General features: G+C 37.4%; 1 protein-coding gene across 13 annotated transcripts in view; it reads right to left on the bottom strand.

Annotated features, from left to right (window-relative positions):
- The window catches only part of ERC2 (ELKS/RAB6-interacting/CAST family member 2), a 971398-nt gene that overhangs the window by 649078 nt on the left and 300071 nt on the right, over positions 1 to 22249 (bottom strand). For all 13 annotated transcript variants that reach the window (XR_011483727.1, XR_011483728.1, XR_011483729.1 and 10 more), the window contains one exon: positions 11446 to 11601. Coding sequence is in view for 10 of the 13 variants with exons in the window: in XM_070455889.1 (XP_070311990.1) it covers positions 11446 to 11601 (156 nt within the window). In the remaining 3 variants the exon portion in view is untranslated. The remainder of the gene's footprint in view (positions 1 to 11445; positions 11602 to 22249) is intronic.

The raw sequence follows: 22249 nt of genomic DNA, 5'->3' as shown, positions 1-22249 counted from the left end.
AATGTCAGTATGTGTGTTCTAGCCTCTAGGAGAACTAGCAGCTTTAGCTTCCTCTCACTGGAAGCTAACCACCAAGGCAGAAGTCCAACCGCCCTGTGACCACTTGGCTGTGAAGAAGTCTATGCCAGCCACACTATCAAGCCACGCAGAAAGACAGAAAGGAATTTTTCTGATATTCCTGGTGGAACTTGTGGCTTCTGTCTTGTTCCTGGTCTTAAAGGGAAGAATTTCAATGTTTCATCATTAAGCTCGGTGTTTGCTTTAGCTTTTTAAAGGCATTCAAGTTTCAGAAAGTTCCCTTTTATTACAACTCTGTCAAGAATTGATTTTTTTTTAATCATTAAGGAATGCTTAATATTATCAAGCATTTTTCTTGCACCTCGTGATTTATCACATTTTCACCTTTAATATATTATAATAAATTATATTAATGGGTTTTTAAAATATTACTCTCCATGCATTACTGTGAAAAATTCCACATCGTCATAATGCATTATTATTTTTATATATTACTGGATTTCCCTTGCTAATATTTTGTCATCATTTCTACATTTATGGGCAAGACTGATTTGTAATTTTCCTATCTTGTGCTATCTTTATCAAGTTTTAGCATCAATTTAGCCTTCCAAATAAAGTAGGTAGTGTTCACTCTTTTAGTGTGTTCTGAAATGTTTTGTGTAAAACTGAAAAATTTTTTTTCACTAAAGTTCATTAAAAATCACCCAAAAAACCATCCAGAGCTGGCATTTTCTTTCTCCAAAGACCATTCCTTATTTCATCCATCTTTAATGATTATAGGAATATCTATGTTTCTAATTATGTGAATCAATTTTGCTAAGTTGTTTTCATTAAAAAACTTTCATCTAAATTTTCACCCTGTTGGCATGAAGTTTTCATAAAATTCATTTATATTTGATATTATGGTATCTATGAGTATCTTTTTTCATTCCTAGTATTTTTATTCTTAATTATTTTCTTGATGAATCTCAGCAGAAGCATGTCCCATTAAATAACCTCTTCAAAGAGCCAATTTTGGTTCTGTTGATCATCCAACATTTTTATTTTCTATTTCATTAGTTTTGGCTCTAATTTTAAAATTATTTTCTTCTTAATACTTTCCTTGGGTTTATTCTATTTTCTTTTCCTAAGCTTAAGTTGGAATATTACCTCACTAATTTTCATTCTTTTTTCTTTTCATGTATGAGCCTTAAGAGTATATATTTTCCTGTCAGTATCATTTTAGCTCACACTCTCTAGTTTGATATACCTTGACATTATTGTACAGCCTTAAATATTTTCCAATCTCCATTATTATCCCTTGACCCATGAATAACTTAAAAGTATGTTTCTTAATCTCCAAATGAGTGTTTCCTAGTTCTCTCTTTTTTTTTTTTTATGTCTTACTTCTTCGTGAGTAGAGAACATGGTCTGTTCTACAGTATTCATTTGAAATTTGGTGTTATCTTGCTTTATGCACAATATGTAGTCAGTAATCATAAATGCATTCTGTATACTATTTGCTTAAAAAGATTATGGATCCAACAACTGTTGGCTGTAATATTCCATATATGTGCATGACATCTGATTACACTTTTATTTTTAGAACATTTCCATCATCTTAATATGAAACTCTGTAAGTAAAAAAAGTCATTCTTCATCCCTCATCCTCTACACCTAGCCCTAGGCAACCAATAATCTACATTATCTCTATGGATTGGCCTTTTCTGGGAATCTCATATAAATGCACTCTTCAATATATGTATTTTGTCACTGGCTTCTGTAACATAGCAGAACATTTCAAGTTTCATCCATATAGCATGTATAAATACTTCATTGCTCTTTATAGTTGAGTAATATTTCACTGTATGAATATACATAATTGTTTCTATCCATTCACCAGTTGATGGACACCTAAGTTGTTTCCACGTTTTGACTATTAATAATGCTGCTAAGACCATTCACGTTCAAGTGTGTGGAGACATATGTTTTCATTTCTCTTGGATATAAACTCAGGTGTGAAACTGCTAGGTCACATGGTAACTATGTTTAGCTTTCTGAAGAGTTTCTAGCTGTTTTACAAACTGACTATACCATTTTTTTTTTCATTTATCTTTATTAGTTGGAGGCTAATTACTTTACAATATTGTAGTGGTTTTTGTCATCCATTGACATGAATCATCCATGGATTTACATGTATTCCCCTTCCCAATCCCCCCTCCCACCTCCCTCTCTATGAGAAACATGAGGGTTCTAACTTCTTTAAAACCTCACCAGTACTTGTTGTCATCTGTCTTTTCACTTATCACCATTCCAGTGAGTATAAAGTGGTTATCTCCTTATGGTTTTGCTTTCTCTAATGATTAAGATGCTATCAAACATCTTTTTGCATACTTATTAGACATTCATAGATCTCCTCTGGACAAATGTTCTGTTAAGACTTTTTCTTTGCCTCTAAGATCTTATGTCTTTATTTTGATGAAAATAGAGAGATTTCATTTTATTTACCCTATTTTGGGTATTTGAAGACTTCTGAATTTATAGACTGATACCTGTGAAAATTCTCAGTTTTTATCTCTTTTATCTCTTCAAATATGGCTTCTGTCCCTATTCCATCTCTCTTTCCTCAAGAATTTGGGTTAGATTTGTCTTAGATCTTCTTATTCTATCTTCTATGCATCTTTAATGTTTTCTACCTTTTTACCCTTTACTTAATTTCTTCTGCCCTATTTTCTAGTCTATTAAGTTTCTCTTCTGCTATGACCACTCTAAGATTAAATGTATTTCTCAAACTTTTAAATTTCCATTTTTATATTTTTCCATTTCTAGGTCATCTTATTTGCTTCTTTTTAAATTTCCTTGGTATTTTTTATAGCCTCTTGCCCTTTAGCCATATTTTCAACTCCTTCTTTTATTTAACATGTTAAACATACTTATTTCATAGTGTTTGTCTCAAAATTTCAATTTCTGAAGTCTTTCTCTTCTAATTCTGCTGTTAATTCTTTCTACTGGCTTTTGCTTATGGTGGCTTGCTTTCTTGAAGGTTCTGTAATTTTTTTAAATTTTTACTCACATGTTTTGGAACTTTCTCTGGAGAAAAATACTGAGGGGTCTTAGCTGAACATGTGGTCCTTCAGAGCATTTATCTCAGCCAATACCTGGGCACTACCAACATGGGCTCCTTTAAACTACATTCTGTACTGAAAGTTCTTGGACCACCCCACACTGCACATCTGTGTAAGAGCCAGCTGTGGGTATGGATTCTCAGTACTAGGTTTTTTCACCTTTATCTTGGCTCAAAGATTTAAAATAGGTAAATAACTGATTTTCCCTGGAGCCCCTTAGTCTAGGTGGGAGGAGAATAGAGTGGGCAGTTTATTTTTACTTTCAGTTCAGTTCAGTCACTCAGTCGTGTCCGACTCTTTGCTACCCCATGACGCAGCACGCCAGGCCTACCTGTCTATCACCAACTCCCAGAGTTTACTCAAACTCATGTCCATCAAGTCAGTGATGCCATCCAGCCATCTCATCCTCTGTCGTCCCCTTCTCCTCCTACCCCCAATCCCTCCCAGCACTGGGGTCTTTTCCAATGAGTCAACTCTTCACATAAGGTGGCCAAAGTATTTTTACTTTACTCCTGCCTTAAGAGTCTAGCTGTCTGGGATCCCAGCTTTATGTGGCAGTGGGACTCCTACTTGGCTCCTCATTTTGAGCAGGCTCAAACTTCTGTCACTTTCCTTGAGTGTCACTGTGACTGTGAAAACTAAAGTTCAAGTTCATCTGTCTAGCAAAGCCAACAAGAAGACAAAACCAAGAATTTCCCTGGTAGTCCAGTGGTTGAGACTCCAGGCTACCGATACAGAAGGCCTGGGTTCGATCTCTGGCCAGTGAACTAGATCCTGGATGCCACAACTAAAGATCTAGCATGTCACAATAAAGATCCCATACACCGCTACTATGGAGCGAATATGGAGCAGAAAAGAAAGTTCTATTAGTTTGAGGTTTCAGAATCCCCCCAAACCAGGACCAGTATCTTGGTAAGGGTTAGGCTGGGACCCTGGACAGAGTATGAGTATGTGCAGATGGCATTCCTGAGGATTCAGAGCTTCAGTGAACCATGAGTGCTCCAGCTGCATAACTCACTGAACTGTCTTGCCAGTTTCTACACTGGCTGGACTGGGCATAATTCAAAAACGAAAAACTCATATTCATTCCATAGAGCTGGAGCAGACAAGAGTTAAAAGAAGAAGACAGACCCAGTTTTCATTCTGCTCCCCTGCTTTTGCTTAATCTAGGCCCTCAGATTCTTTCTAACTTGAAATTTCATGAGTACGTTTTAAATTGTATGTTTTTAAACTATATTTGATCCATCATTTTTGTCCCAGTAATTGAAACTAGCTAAATAAGAACCAAGGTACTGATAATAACTACTGAGCATAAACAGAGTGAGATGCTTAAAAAGAAGTGAGACCTCCATCTTCAGAAATTTTCAGGGTTCAGCAATTTGCTATAAAAGCTGATATAGAATCCCACTGGCAGAGTGAACCCAGACTAGACAGGGGGACAGAAAGGTTTCATCATACTTGCCACATGTACAGGCTTGGTAAAGGCTGCCCAGAAGGCAGTCTTGAGAAGAGTTCTGAGTATGCTGAAAAGTTCACTAAAAAGAACTGTGGGAGACCATCAGTGTCCTTTGAGCATGTGTGTCCAGGGGTCAGCACTACCCAGGCCTGTGCAATCCCTGAAATACATTATTTCTTTGTAATTTAACAAACCACAAGTCTATGATTTTTAGCTAAAACAAAGTAAGTTGTCTCCCCATGCCCCTCTCTTTTTCTCACACACAAGAACAGAATATAAATAAAATGAGGGAAGCGAAAATTATAAAATGAATTAACTCTGTTGTGATCAGCAACTACTCAAGAAGAGTTGACATTACAGTATATGGTTGATTCAACATATGAAACTGATTCATCTGAAAATAAAACTCGAAAACCTTTCAAATCGACATGCTGAAACAATGATGATATTTATAGTAAAGAAAAAAAAGCTGATTAGTGCTAACGTCTACAAATATCCGAGTAGAAACCTCATATGGGAGTGGGGTATTGAGAGAGGAATGTGAAAGAAATTAACAGCAATGGAATGGTATTTAATAGGAAGGAAGACATGGCAGGTTCTACATATAGCTACTTCATTCAATAAAAATAGATTGATAATGATAAAACTATCTCAGTCTATAAATATTAAATAGGCAGTTGCTTTAAATAACTTACAGACTATCACTGCCGTGAGGTAAATTTGAAATATTTTATGCAGACAATAACAGGAAAAAAAGTTTTTCTAAGGGGAATATAGTTGTGGGGTAAAAAATCATATTCTTCCATAAAAATATGCCTTTGGCTTCTTTTGTAGCCATAAACTCAATAAAAATGGAAAGTGATGCAATTGAACATACATGAGAACTGAGGCTGGGGAAGGTCTGTCTCCGTGATGGGAAGAAGAAAAACCAATCGGAATTACATCACATGCTTTATATGAAGTCCATGTGGACATCAGGCACACTTCATCTCATCTGAAAGTTCTTCCACCACTTACATCTGTGACACAACTAACACCAATAAAACCTACTCCGCCAAGGAAAACAGCTTCTTTTTCACTGCAGATATGGCCCTCACGTCTAGAAAGTGATGTGCTTATTATCATGCAGTTTCGGTTATGAGGTTTGTAATCCGTCAGAGGTTAATAAGAAAATGTGTTACAAATTGAGAATAAAGGGGAAGATCTAAGACAGCAGAGTGGCATCTTTGGCAAACTCTGCAGAGGGAGGGACTAACAGAGAAGTACTGGGTTCAGTAGATGAAAAATGTGTGAGACTAGGAACAAAGCCTTGTATACAACAGGGCATGCCATCATTCTTTCCCTAGTAGGAAAACAATTATTTATATGGTACATTCCATTATTAAAGCCTTTACAGTGCTGCTTAAGGTAACTCATGCTTTTCATAGCCTCTTACATTCTGCCCTCATAGTTTGATTCCTGTAAACCTTGTGAGTATGGGTAGAAATTGGACTTTCCAACAGAGGAGAGTTGCACAGCTTGGGAGGTCTCCCAGAGTCTCAGTTCTCAGGGATAACATACATGTGCCAGAGGGCTTAAAAGATGCACATCTTTTCATCCTGACTATGTCTGGTATCCCAGGCTTTGCACAAGTTGTGATTCTAAACTCTGCCTTTACATTTTTGCAATTCACCTTCTACTATTTCAAAAATGTTATGTCATGGCTATTTATGATATCATATTTATAAAAGCAATTTAGGTCTTTACTGCTACTTAATTTAATCACAAAGCTTGCAAGAGGCCCTTCCTAGTCATCTGCTCAGCAACAAAATGGAAGCACATGCTATTTCATGGGACTACTTAAAATACTTCCTTTCCCTCCAACCTACTGTCCTTACTCATTTTAATAATTAATCCAAGCAGCACTCACTTGGCATACCACAACATTGTTTCTATATCAAGTTCTCAGCTAATGTGGAAGCTCCAATACTTTGGCCACCTGAAGCAAAGAGCTGACACATTGGAAAAGATCCTGATGCTGGGAAAGATTGAAGGTAAAAGGAGAAGGGGATTGCAGAGGATGAGATAGTTAGATAGCATCACCGACTCAATGGATATGAATTTGAGCAAACTCCAGGAGATACTGAAGGACAGGGGAGCCTGGCATGATGTAGTCCATGAGGTCGCAAAGACTCAGACACAACTTAGTGACTGAACAACAACAACGTCCATTTTTCATTGAGACATTTAAAATTATTTCAACACACTTCTATCTCTGAAAATGAGTCTGTATATATCATTATTAGCTGCCTTTATTATATATTTCTGGAGAAGGAAATGGTAACCCACTCCAATATTCTTGCCTGGAGAATCCCATGGACAGAGGAGCCTGGCAGGCCACAGTCCATAGGGTCTCAAGAGTTGGACACGACTTAGCAACTAAACGATGATGGCGATCATCTATTTGGAGCAAATAGTTACACACAGAAATTGAGACTAATTAAGACTAAGCCCTGCTAATGACAAGGAATCAAACGCTGAGTTAATTGTATCACCAATGGGTCATGAAAGTACTTTTCAGTTAAAATTAAAAAAAAAAAAGCAAATGAGAACATAGATACTCTAGGAGCTAATTTTTAATGATTAGGTTGACTTTAAAACTTTTAAAATCTTTTTTTTTTTTAATTTAAAAAAAAGTAAGCTTCCAAGTAATTAAGACAGAACACACTTAGACCTCTATTAAAGTAATAGATCAGTGGGCACTGCCAAGCCTGGTGGCACCTTTGTAAACCCTGAAGCTGCCTCTCCAGAAGACCTGGTAAAAGAAAGGAGACTCTAAAAACTTTCTATATATTCATTGCAAGCTGCAGGCAGAAGTAACAATACACAGCTGCAATTTTCAGATTTAGTTTCAAAGAGCTCTAGTCCCCTCCTTGTGCAGCATTTCATAAGAATTTCTGAAATGCTCCTCTACCATGACTCTGAGTCCTTGTGAATTATTAAAACAACAGCTTCTGAAGTCAACTGTCCCTGCATTAAACTTACCACTTTCTGCTAGATGGGATCCAAAGTCACCTTAAGATTTTCATTTCTACCACTGCTTCAGTAAACGAAATGAGTTTAACCATTACAGTTCCATTTCCCAAGTACATTTCAGAATCTCTAGATTCTTGCAATTTAAACCTAATATTTCTTTTCTGAAAAAGTCTGTAATTTCATATAGACTTGAGTTTTTCCTACTTCCTTAACTGTACAGAATTGGGGATAGAATGGTATTTTCACATATCCTTCTAGGTATGCTCAGACATAGATTTGAGTTGGCAATCTTCCCCAGACCTATCGCTGTAGTTTTACCAATCTGATTATTTTGACCAAAACAAAAAACAAAACACTAACTTTAACCTTGCACAACTTGCATTATTTCAGCCAAAAATGAACTCTCCTCCCATCAAGTCTTCAGGGTGGTGTTTTGAGTACATTTCTTACTTTCCCAACTAAGTGGTAAGTATTGGGAAATGGGAAATATTTTGAACATGCACAACTTTTAGTGCCCCTTTGGGGACCACAGAGCTCAAAATCCACCATTGAAAGCTTTATCCATATAATCCTGCATATAAACAAAAGAATTCAAGACACTCCAGTGGTAACACTAAACAGTTTCCTTGTCAATGTGTGTAAACAACTATTGCACAAATTAACTCCTCAGATATCTGTGATGTTCACAAGCAACACATTCATACAAACTTTGTAGAAAAGTTATCCAAATAGGCTACAATGGACCATGAAGTACACTGGCAATTCAATTTTCAGTTCAGTTCAGTTCAGTCACTCAGTCAAGTCCCAACTATTTGTGACCCATGGACAGCAACACGCCAGGTTTCGTGTCCATCACCAACTCCCAGAGCTTGCTCAAACACACGTCCATCGAGTTGGTATTGCCATCCAACCATCTCATCCTCTATTGTCCCCTTCTCCTCCTGCCTTCGATCTTTCCCAGAATCAAGGTCTTTTCCGATGAGTCAGTTCTTCACATCAGGTGGTCAAAGTATTGGAGCTTCAGCATCAGTCCTTCCAAAGAGTATTTGGGGTTGATTTCCTTTAGGAAAGTGAAAGTTGCTCAGTTGTGTCCGACTCTTTGTGACCTCATGGACTATACTGCCCGTGGAATCCTCCGGGCCACAATACTGGAGTGGGTATCCGTTCCCTTCTCCAGAGTATCTTCCCAACCCAGGGGTTGAATCCAGGTCTCCCAGGTCTCCCGCATTCCATGCAGATTCTTTACCAGCTGAGCCACCAGGGAAGCCCAAGATTGACTGGTTTGATCTCCTTGCTGTCCAAGGGACTATCAAGAGTCCTCTTCAGCACCATAGTTTGAAAGCATCAATTCTTCAGTGCTCAGCCTTCTTTATGGTCCAGCTCTCACATCTGTACATGACTACTGGAAAGACCATAGCTTTGACTACAAAAGTCAGCAAGGTGATGTTTCTGCTTTTTAATACGCTGTCAAGGTTTGTCATAGCTTTCCTACCAAGAAACAAGCATCTTCTAATTTCACCAGCTGCAGTGATTTTGGAGCTTGAGAAGAAAAAATGTCACTGCTTTCACTTTTTCCCCATCTACTTGCCATGAAGCGATGCCATAATCTTAGTTTTATGAATGTTAAGCTTTAATCCAGCTTTTTCACTCTCCTTTCACCCTCATCAAGAGGCTCCTTAGCTCCTCTTTGCACTTACTAAAATTATTAATATATCTGATTATATTTCTTCAATAATAATGGATAGAGTCATTGCCTACTTTTTTGAGCCAGGTGCTTTCACTGCAGGATTTCATTTAAGATTTTGAGTCACTCTCTAAGTTTTGCAGTGTTGCCCCCACTTCACAGATGAGGAAAGTGTGGCTGAGTGACTTAAGTTACTCCTCAAGGTCAAGCAGCTATCAAGGGCAGGTTAGAAATCTGCCAGAGTCTGCTTCAGTCTTCAGCCTGCACTCTTTTCACCTAACTCCTTTTCTCTCCTCAAACATCCTTGAGACTTGAACACTCTGGGAACCCTTGAAAGTAACTAACCATTAAAAGTTAATACTAGCTCAAGGATTGATGGTGCATCAGAAGACTGTGGGCTAATAGAGGCCACCACTTGCTTCCTGAAGACCATATACATGTTTTATTCACCAGGACACAATCTATATTGAGGGACAGAGTTTACAAATTTCGAGGCATTTTCAGTTGTACAAGTGGCTTGAACTATCTTCCACTGATATCTGACAGGATAGGGTGGGGAGGAAAAGTTTGAGCCAAAACAATCATTTCCCCCAATCTTCATGGATTCACTCAGATCTGTACATCTGGTCTTCATTCCTAGAGTGATCTGGCCATTGTCTGCAGGCCACCCTACTACTGTGCTTGTGGCATGTCAGCTCAACTCTCTAAGAGGAAAGGACTGCAAAAAAGAAACCAGAAGGGAGGACTCAGCAAGGAAATCTGCTCTGCATTTTGTGGCCATCACTAAAAGCAAGGGGTTACATTCAAATACAGTGGACATTCTCCTTCTCATATCTCTACTACTTGATGGAAAGTTTTAGTCAAAATCTCAACATTAACTTACAGATGGAAGTTGACAGAAGTATAGCACAGATTTTGTTTTTCCTAGAGAAACACATGTACACACACATACAGAGTAAAGTAGACACTGCATATTATTTCTCTCCTGTAATTTTGCAAATTCTTTGCAAAGACGATTCATGTATTTCACAACTGATAAAAATCGTAACCATTATTTAAGCAGTTTTCCTCTCAACTTCCCACTGCTTTCTCACAGAAAACGTGCATCACTCAACTCTGCTGCATTTTATAAGGCAACAAACAGCAAAACCTAGAATAAGAACCTAGAATAAAACCTAGAACTAAAGAGAAAGTGGTAGAAAAAAAGAAAAATAATTTTAATTGGTATGGTTATTGTTTTCAAAAAGAATAGCTTAAATAGAGGAATAAATAAAAGCATTTCGAAGTCTCAAAAGGCTGATTGGGCTGCTCATAAATTGAATAATTCTGCATATATAAGAAGAATAGATTTTCAGGTGATTTGTCCACTTGCAACTCAAAGTTTCATTTTGAAAAATACAAGCCAAATTCTTTAAAACTAGCAATACTGATAAAAAGTAATGGAAATTATTACTATAGTAACATTTCACAAATATTCCAAAGCAATAGATGACAATAACACTCAACAACAATGTCTCACATGACTGAATGCTTTCTAGAGATCAGTCAAGGGAGTAAGTATTTTAAATGCATAATCTCCTGGAATTGTCAAAGCGACCCAATGATGATGGTATTTTCCTTTTTCTTATCAGTATTTCATGAATGAAGAAACGGAGAATCACAGCAGTTGAATGTTTTCAGCAAATGATAACACTGGGACTCAAATCAGTCCTGTCAAATACTACATTAAAACCAAAATATCTTCATACCATTGAAATCAATTAAATTGGCTTCCAAGATTAACACCTTTTAAGACCATCACCTTCCAGGGATGGGTCAGAAACTTGGCAAAGATAGAAACTTTTAAAAATAGCAAACTTATGAAATCTCAGGAAATTTGGAGAGCAAAGACTATTAAAAATAAATGTTAATTCCCAAGACAGAGGGATACCGAAGGAACTCATTAGAAAATTCTGAACCCCTTAGTAAGTAGAAATTCCACCAAAAGTTTTACCTGATTTTTCTGGAATCTACACTTTTGAACTAAAAATCTTCCTCATTCTTCATTGTCCATATATTTCATATATCACATAAAGCAGATTATGTGGGTATTTGGGGGAAAGCATGTATATAAACCATAACTTTCCAGTCACATTAAGAATATAAAAGTTTATAACTTTGGACCATACCTTGGTTTTCATGAACTTGGAGTGACTTTTGTAAACCTCTATTTGTTTTATCTCTTCTTCACGGTCCTCAGTGTTCAACACACCATTGGCTTTTAACATCTGGATCTCATCCTCAAGATCCCTTATGTTTCGCTCCAATGAAGCGATTTTTGTGTCCTGTTAAAAAAAAAAAAAAAAAAGAGGGAAAGAAAATTGCTTTTTCAATATTATCAAAACAATTTCAGAAAGCAATTTATTCTATAGTAATACATTAACTATGGTGTAGATACAGCCCTGAATTCAGAACAATTTATTTTTTTCACCTCTGAAGATCACTTGTGAGATTATTTTTTAAGCTCCCAATAAACAGCTTATGTCAATACAAGACAGAGAGTTACCTAGATATGTTTGTTGCATATCTAGGAATCAAATTACTAAAGAGATGCTGATAAAAGTGATCTAAAGTGTTAAAAACAAAAATGACATTTAAGAAGACAAACTTATAACTTCAGAGATAGTTTACCAGTGAATATTTTTGAGTCTACTTGTACACACAAAAACGGTTTGTTCATGTGTGTATTTTGTGGCTAGTTTTATAAGGCATGCTTGGAATGTGACTGTGAAAGAGAAGGAAATTAAAATCTACTAATGGGGGAAAGGATTCTCATCTAAAATACAGACATAAGTGAAATTAAATAACTGAATCATGACCTAGTATGACCGACACACTGAATATTGAAAATTTACAGCAACTGGAAATAATACATCACATCGTGATTCACTTGGCAAGCAGACAGCTTCCTGTGTGACCAAAAAAAAAAACAATCACTATTCTGAAGGGCATTTCTAACCTATTGATTTACAGAGTTAAAAAAAAAAAAAAAACTAGAAATATTACACTCAAATGTGGGGTTGAGGACAAACCATAGACAATTTTTTTTATAGAAGGAAATGACAGATTCTACACACAAGGTGGGGCATAATAAGAAATGATGCATTAGAAAGAGAGGAGAGGAGACAGGAGATGCACCAGAGAGGGAAAAACAGTTCCTCAGGCTCAGGTATTAAACTCAAATCAGTGCTTGGAATGAAGCACACTGGAAGTTTGATGTCAAGTTTTCTCACTGTCACCATCTCCCTGCCATTTTATTGTGCAGATTCAAGGAGGTTATATTACATTTGCAATTGGAAGTTAATGAAAAATGAGCCACTAACTCATTTTTTTTACCAATTCATTTTTTTAGAATCTAAGAGACTAAAGAGTTCTAAAAGTAAAGACAATGAATGGGCTATTCTATTTATAACAACTCAGAAAAAAACTTTAACAATTATGTCTATCCTGATTTTGTAGCTACTTTCTATTTTACTTTCCTATATTATATGCCCAATGGCATGTTTCATTATCATGAACATTGCCATCACTGTTAAAAGTAGAAAAATGAGAACCAGCAGCAGCAGCTTACTGAGCTCCACTGTGTTCCCATACCTGGTTGCTCTAAGTGCTGAAGACACTTATTAAATCTTAAAAAAAACCCAAGAAGATGAAAAAAAATGATTTTGAAATTTGCAACATTATTATGGAATATTACATTCCATTCTGTAGTATTTCATCTTCCTTTTAAAATAGTGTTTATTGTATCCTTTCAGTTATAAAACTAATATACTTGAAATTCACAAAAAATGGAGAAAACTCCCTCTATTTCTATCATCCAGTGATAACTATCATGTTTTTATTTATAGCCTGCAAGTCTCTTTCAATATTAGATGCATACCTGGTCATCGTGTATACTGCCAACTTGAGTGAGGAGAATGTTAGAGACTAAATATCTAGGTGCCTCCAAAATTTATATGTTGAGGCTCTAATCCCTAATGTGATTATATTTGGAGAGGAGGCCTTTGGGAGGTAATCAGGATTAGATGCAGTCATGAGCATGGAACCCTCATGATGGGATTAGCACCCTCATAAGAAGAGATACTAGAGAGCTTGTTTTCTCTCTCTGCCATGTGAGAAGAGGGCAAGAGTGTGACTGAAAGCCAGGATTCTCACAGGAATCCAACCATACTGGCACCCTGATCTCAGACTCCCAGCCTCCAGAACGGCAAGAAAATAAATTTCTCTTTTTTAAGCCACCTAGCCTGTGGTATTTTCTTATAGCAGGCCAAGCTGATAAATGTAGGGAGTCCTTCTTAGTGATTCATTTGAATTCTAAGCTATGCTAACTCTGTAGATAAAATGAGCAGCAATAATGAAAAGGCTATCGAAAAAGAACTTTTGCAAGTTCATAAGAGCCTTTATAAATAAATGAGAGTCACTTTAAGTCAACATTTTTTCTGACTATAAAATTAAAACATGCTCATTACAGAAAACTTGAAAAGTCACACAGATAATTATGATGTCCACCCCAATCTCATCACCCAAATATACCCACTATTAACTATTTACTGCCCATGAAAGTCTTAAGACTATATTATTTCTTTAAAACATAAAGATATCTATTAAAGCATTAATCATTAATCTATTAAAACATTAATGTAGATTTCTGCTCTTTACTGAGATACAAATTTTTCAGCATTTTGCAGATGGTGATTGCAGCCATGAAATTAAAAGACGCTTACTCCTTGGAAGGAAAGTTATGACCAACCTAGATAGCATATTAAAAAGCAGAGATATTACTTTGCCAACAAAGGTCCGTCTAGTCAAGGCTATGGTTTTTCCAGTTGTCATGTATGGATGTGAGAGCTGGACTGGGAAGAAAGCTGAGCGCCAAAAAATAGATGCTTTTGAACTGTGGTGTTGGAGAAGACTCTTGAGAGGCCCTTGGACTGCAAGGAGATCCAACCAGTCCATCCTAAAGGATATCAGTCCTGGGTGTTCATTGGAAGGACTGATGCTGAAGCTGAAACTCCAATACTTTGGTCACCTTATGTGAAGAGTTTACTCATTAGAAAAGATCCTGATGCTGGGAGGGATTGGGGGCAGGAAGAGAAGTGGACGACAGAGGATGAGATGGCTGGATGGCATCACCGACTCGATGGACATGAGTTTGAGTAAACTCCGGGAGTTGGTGATGGACAGGGAGGCCTGGCATGCTGCAGTTCATGGGGTCGCAAAGAGTCGGACACGACTGAATGACTGAACTGAACTACAATTTTTAGAAGAATTTACCTGTAAGTTAAGTGTGAAAGAAATAGTCAACATTCCTGCTTTCTGATATAAAATCTCCTTTGACTTCAGAATCAAGTCTAAACTGACATATTTATATGTATACATATGTGTATACATATTTACATGTATACATATGTATTTATATATAAGTATACACATACATACGTATATAAATATATGTGTGTAAGGAAATATACTTTGTAGTCCCATATTTTACACTTTAATTTCTTGGTAGCATTTGTTAAAATTTCATCTCAATAATGTAGGCAAGGGGAAAAGAAACCCTCAGCTTTCCTCTCAGTCAACTTCTAAGAGTTTAGGTAGCAGTAACCACAACTGCTAACTTCAAATGGGTTAAAAAGAGCTTTTCACTGGACTTTTAAAAATTACACAATGCTAAAGAAATATGAGTGAAGTCACATAGAAACAGAGAAAATCCTCTATAAACATGATCTATGTGATCTATGTAATTTCACCAAATTAGTAAAACACATTTTAAAAATAATATTTTAACTTTTACTAATTTCCTTAAATTAAGCAGCCTCATTTTCCTCCCAAACTTTTTTCTTTTAGTCATAGATGCCCAAGAATATCAAAAGAAAAAAACTGAAAGAAAAAAGGTGAATGAGAAATGGATATTGTGGAAGTCACTTTAATAAAGATCTATTTTTCCGTCCTTATTGATATTTCTGTTCTTACATTAATAAGTCTATTTCAAGAACTCAAAACCAAAATCACAAGCATGGAGAAAAGGAGATGGAAGACTATCAGCAAGATCTAGGGAAGAGAAAAGATACAAAATACAAACATATTAGATGGTGCGTTGATTCTGCCCAGGAAGATATTCAAAATGCTGAGCCAGAGAAAGACATGAGAAAATATAAGCATGAAAAATTAAGGCAAAGAAAATGACTGCCATGGTCATAGCTGCTCCACTGCTTCAGTTTCAGGAATTCAAAGAGAACAATTTTTTTTTTCTTTTTCAAAAATCTCTGAAACTAAGATAAATGACTAAAAACATGTATTTAAGGAAGACAATGGAAGAAAACTATCTCACATGTCCTGGTATGGCTCAATGTGGTACATAAATGTTGCCTTTCAACAGAGAGGGCTTTCCTGATAGCTCAGTTGGTAAAGAATCCGCCTGCAACGCAAGAGACCCTGGTTCAATTCCTGGGTTGGGAAGATCTGCTGGAGAAGGGATAGGCTACCCACTCCAGTATTCTTGGGCTTTCCTTGTGGCTCAGCAGGTAAAGAATCTGCCTGCAATGTGGGAGACCTGGGTTCAATCCCTGGTTGGGAAGATCACCTGGAGAAGGGAAAGGCAACGCACTCCAGTATTCTGGCCTGGAGAAGTCCTTGGGATTGCAAAGAGTCGGACATAACTGAGCAACTTTCACTTTCAAAACAGATACAAAATGCACATGCACATGCTCAGTAACTCAAGCACTGGTGTACAACAGAGAGAAAAAAACTTAAGTGAAGACGTAGGCTGTGGCATCCTCGAAGTGGATTTTTAGAAGGTAGAGCAATATTTTACTCTCAATCACCAAAGAATCTTCATCAGAATATCTTTACATATTATCTATAACTGATATTTTAAAATAATTTATGTAGTGATTTTCAAATACTCATCTAGATTGTGCTTCACAAAGAAGCAAGCTCTCAAAGCAGATAAGTCTAGGCCTTCCTTAGAGATGGAGAAAGTGAAATAGAAACAGCTTTTCCTGAAGTTCACAGAAACCAAATGCTCTGTGAAAAGAGGCCTGCAGGGTCAAGTAAGTTTGAGAAATGATTATTGGGGATTCCCAATGCATATTAGCATTAATCATTCTGCAAGGTCCTACAGCAAAGCATTCTACTTACTTTGATTTTTCCAGTGTTATTACTCTAGAAGTCAATTCTTGGGGGGGGAAATAGAACTTTAATGAACACATTAAGCTCAGGGTTATATACTGAAGCAAAGAGTCAAAACAATGATTTGGATTCTTCAAAAGAAAACTTGCCATGATTACCCCCAATTTAAAATAATTGAGGGCTTAAATATTCACATCACCCTGTCAGCTTCTGTCACTCAAGTCATTTACTGCTCTGAGCCCTAAGCAGTGCGAGAACAGGCAGACGCCCATGCTCCCTCAACTTGCCACTCCGTGTCTCAGGAGACATTTTTCAAATAGTCTTGGGATAGGAATAGCATGAAATTGTTTTGCTTTTATAATATATTTTTGTTAAAGACTGCAGGAATGTGGGGGGGAGACATTTCTGTGGGGAGGGCTAAAAACAACTGAAATGTGTTTGTTTCATTCCCCATGAGTTAAAAAAAAAAATGTCTGAATTGACTAGCTCTTTAAGTCATTTCTTTCCACATACTCATAAAATACTTGTAATAATACTTTATTTTATACATACAGACCATAACTCCTACTGAAAGATTCATGCCCAAGACTATTTTATATCCATCATCCAAAAGATGCAATATAGTTAGCTGAGGACCAACTCTTTGTGACTCCATGGACTGTAGCCTGCCAGGCTCCTTTGTCCATGGAATTCTCCAGGCCAGAATACTGGAGTGGGTAGCCTTTCCCTTCTCCAGCAGATCTTCCCAACCCAGGCATCAAACCTGGGTCTCCTGCATTGCAGGAGGATTCTTTACTGTCTGAGCCACCAGGGACGCCTTCTGATGGGCAAACAATAAGTCGCTGGATGTAAACACCTAGCAATCACCTACCCAATGGGTCCAGCCTGTAATTCTGGAATCAGCCATGAATACTAGAAAGCACACAAGTGCAGGCACTATAGCAGTGAGGATAAATGTCAGGTGGAAAGACTAAAATTTATTTCATCTCTGCTTCATTTTATATATACATATATATGTAAAATCTTTGGATATATATAATCTTTGGATTTTTCTAGGACATATCTGCTATAGTTGATAGTAAATTTAGATACAAGATAAGTTCTGGGCACCCCTCCCTCTCTACCATGAAGCACAGTCTATATCCTTGTTACACAGTGTAGTCTACAGACTATGGTCTGTACTTACATCACCTGGGAACTTTTTAGAAATGCAGAATCTCAGGCCACAACTCACAACTACTGAATCTGAATCTGCCCTTTCATAAGGTCCTCATGTGACTTGGGTATTTTAAAAGACTTTAGGTGTCCAGCATATACAAAGGACAAGAGTAATCAATGCAATAGAGACAAGGACAACTTTACTGGCCAAGTACATTTAGAAAAACATGAAGCTATTCTCAAAAGATAACCAATCTGGCCTAAGTGTACAGCAACTCTAGGAGTAAACTTTCTGGAGCAAATTTGCCAGTAGGATGCCTTTATTATCCTTTCTGTGTTTGTCAAACATTATGTTCCTCTTAAACACCAAGAAACAGATTTCAATTCCTGTCTAGGAACTGTGAACACTGAAATGGTGAGTGGGTGGAACATCAAAAAAGCAGTATCATTTAGTCACAAAAATTAACAATTATGTTATTGCTGAGTGTCACAATGTGCTTTCCTTTCAAATACAGGAAGAATCACTAGTTTCATTTTAATATCTGGCCAAGAAAGAAAATACAAGGTTTTGTTTGTTTGTTTGTTTGTTTTTAAAGAGCATGGAACTCTCTGTGATCACATAACAGTCTATGGACATTAATCAACAAAAATAGGGCCAAATGGTTTAAAGAGAAGATGTGATCTAATGTTCGGGAAACATCCTTACATAATTATATTACACTTTATTTAGAATAAAATTCTATACTATTATTACTGGATACCACAGAGGCTCTTGAAGTCTTAACTTTTAAAAATCATCTAGCTGTAGCTGCAAACATAACTGAGCAGTCCTCAGTTATCTGAGTAATGCCCTGCTTTTTGAAGGATTTATTGTGTGGGATTCACTGTGGTTATATGAGCCCAAGTTAAGTACTCCAGAAAGAAGTAAACTTGGGCCTAAGGCATGTTAGGAGAAAAAACAAAATGTCAAAAACTCTTCTTCCTGAGCCTTATCAAACTATACAAAGATGATGACCTAGATTAGATGACAAGGGACATGATGTTTTTTTCATGTTGTTTTCTTGTTTGTCTGTTTATTCAGATAGTATCTAATTCTTTAGAATAAAATGTACAACCACAGAATCAGGTTGGGCTAGTTCAAAGTAAAAGCAGTTAGGGTGCTTTGATGCTTCTTTTCATGGTCTCACTGGCCTACTTCTGATTCATTCTTCATGAAATCCACGCCCTAGGAATGCCTCCTTCTGCTGTACTGTCTCTGGGCACATTACTAATGACCCTCAGGGAGAAGATGCATCTCTAGTGGTTCTGGCTGGACACACTGTGACCTCTGAGGTTTTTGTCTCCATGTATTAATTTGTTGTGGAGGTTAACAGACTCGTGTCTAACAAACAGAGCTAAAATAAAACAATCCAACTAACCCTTAGAAAGTCACAAACCTGAATGCAAATCCTGTTTCAGGTTTTTATGCCTTTGGGCAAAACACCGAGCTCCCATGAAATAAGACCACGCTCAAGAGCAGGTTATGAACATTACAAGTGATCTGTAATGCATGCAAAGTATCTATCACGAAACGCCCTCAGGAAACTAAAGGGTTGTTGTTATAGGCCAACAACAGTATATTAAGTCCCTATTCACTCCCAGTTCTGAGAGATTCACATGTAGAAGACAGTACCATCTATTTTCAGTCCACCTTAATGACTATATTCCTAACCTTGCTAAGCCTATAACCTAAGGTTGTGATGAGAATAAAACGAGTGACAAGATGCACACCTTCCAGAATAACACCTACCACACAGTAGGTCCTCTATCACGATCCTCTTCCTTCCTCTTTCTAGCTATAGCATGTATCTGTGTCTTTTTTAACTGTCTGCTCAACTTCTTCCCCTTTTGGGAACTACATCGCCCCAACTCCCTGGGATTTTAATGGGGTTTTCCTGCCTGACCCTTGGTGACAAGCACCACCTCTGGACACTGAATGATCCAGGGGTGAACTCATTAAGCCATCAAGGCCAAGCAGAGTTCTTTGAGGGAAATGACACAAAATCAAGGACCTCTCATTTTCTGAGATTATGAATGACAAGAAAAATGTGGGTCTGGAGCTGGTTGATGTCTTCTTTGATATCATGTAGCAAGAATCTGCGTAAATAATGGGGCCCTTATAACACCATTTGAACAGCAAGATACAGCTAATCTGAATCATACACTCTTAATAATATTAAAATACAATAGCAGAGTTTCAGTCACTTGCAACTAGAAAGCATAATATACAAGAAATAGTGCGAAAAATAACACCAAAATATAGTTAGATATAGCCCTGTGTAAGAACACAGAGAAGTCAGAAACTAAATTTTAATTAATATAAGTTAAAGGAATAAGAGAACAAGTATGGACTATAGAGGGATTCCCAGGTGGCATAGTGGTAAAGAATCCACCTGCCAATGCAGGAGACATGGGTTCAATCCCTGGGTCAGGAAGATCCCCTGGAGTAGGAAATGGCAACCCACTACAATATTCTTGCCAGGAAAATTCCATGGACAGCAGAGTCTAGTGGGCTACAGTCCATGGGGTTGCAAAGAGTTGGACATGACTGAGCATGCACACATGGAATATGTATCAAGGAGGAGTAAGACAGGACTGTTTAAAAAGTATAGATCACTCCAATAGTTGCATTGGAGTAGGAAATGAAAAAAAGATGGAAATGAATGATAAGCAGTCTTCAGAATCAAGCTAAGAGTGTATACTTGAATCTGACTGGGAATTATTTATAAGCTGGTAAAATGATACAATAAGTTGGCCTTGGAGAATTTAATAACAAAAACCTCAGTTTTCATTTCAATCCCAAAGAAAGGCAATGCCAAAAAATGTTCAAACTAACACACAATTGCACTTATCTCACATGCCAGCAAAGCAATGCTCAAAATTCTCCAAGTGAGGCTAGAGATGGCAAAGGAACCAGAAATAAAATTGCCAACATCCACTGGATCATAGAAAAAGTAAGAGTTCCAGAAAAACATCTACTTCTGCTTTATTCACTTATGACAAAGCCTTTGACTATGTGGATCACAACAAACTATGGAAAATTTTTCAAGAGATGGGAATACCATATGACCTTACCTGTCGCCTGAGAAATCTGTATGCGGATCAAGAACCAACAGTTAGAAGTGGACAATGGAACAAAAGACTGGTTCAAAATTGGGAAACAGTGCATAAAGGTTGTTTACTGTCATCCTGCCTATTTAACTTATATGCAGAGAAAATCATGTGAAATGGCAGGCTGGATGAAGCACAAGCTGGAATCAAGATTGTGGGGAGAATTATCAATAACCTTAGATATAAAGATGGCACCACCCCTATGGCAGAAAGCAATGAGCAACTAAAGAGCCTCTTGATGAAGGTCAAAGAGAGTGAAAAAGCTTACTTAAAACTCAACATTCAAAAAACTAAGATCATGGCATCTAGCCCCATCATTTTATGGCAAATAGATGGAGAAACAATGGAAACAGTGAGAGACTTCATTGTCCTGGACTCCAAAATCACTGCAGATGGCGACTGCAGCCATGAAATTAAGATGCTTGCTCCTTCAAAGAAAAGCTCTGACAAACCTAGACAGCATATTAAAAAGCAAAGACATTACTTTGCTGATAATGGTGTGTATAGTCCAAGCTATGGTTTTTACAGGAGTCATGTACGGATGTGAGAGTTGGACTATAAGAAAGCTGAGTCTTGAGGAATCAAAAACCCAGTGCTTTTGAACTGTGGAGACAGAGAAGACTCTCAAGGAGAGAGAGAGGAGATCAAGAGATCTCATCAAGATATCAAGAGATCTCCCTGCAAGGAGATCTAACCAGTCCATCCTAAAGGAAATCAGTCCTGAATATTCATTGGAGGGACTGATACTGAAGCTGAAGCTCCAATACTTTGGCCACCTGATGTGAAGAACTGACTCACTGGAAAAGACCCTGATGCTGGGCAAGATTGAAAGCAGGAGGAAAAGGGGATGACAGAAGACAAGGTGGATGGATGGCATCACTGACTCGATGGACGTGAGTTTGAGCAAGGTCTGAGCAATGGTGAAGGACAGGGAAGCCTGGCGCACTGCAGTCCATGGGGTTGCAAAGAGTCAAACACAACTGAGTGACTGAACAACAATAAAAGCTAAAATGGAAGTTGAGACAGTAGAGATGATGCATCATTTGCCTAGCAGAGAAAGGATTCTCAGATATAGTTGACAATCAAGTATAGAAAAACCAGCAGCAGAAATGCCAAAGGAAAGATTGGTTTAAAAAAAAAGTTATGGAAATCATGGAAAAAGTTGCAGACAATTAGCAAGTGAAGTTTCAAGAAAGAAAGGAGGTCAAACAAAGATTTGAAGACACTAAAGACTGAGAAAAAAATTAGAGTATTACTGGTGACATGAGGGCAGTTTCAATGGAGTTGCGTTATAACCGGAAACTGAATTCCAGTGTTTTCAGTCGGGGTGATTGCGGAGACATTCAATAGCAATACCGCACAGGGCAAGAACCAACCAGAACATCTGCCACCTGGAGCACTGCAACCAGGTCTTGGAGTCCCTGCAGGAGCAGGTGATAACTCTTTCCAGAATTTGCTAGAGTGGGAGGGGTACTCTGAGGGTTTGGGATAACC

Source organism: Odocoileus virginianus, chromosome 26 (assembly GCF_023699985.2).
Source record: "Odocoileus virginianus isolate 20LAN1187 ecotype Illinois chromosome 26, Ovbor_1.2, whole genome shotgun sequence".
Classification (NCBI taxonomy): Eukaryota; Metazoa; Chordata; class Mammalia; order Artiodactyla; family Cervidae; genus Odocoileus; species Odocoileus virginianus.
This window is presented reverse-complemented; position numbering and strand designations above follow the sequence as displayed.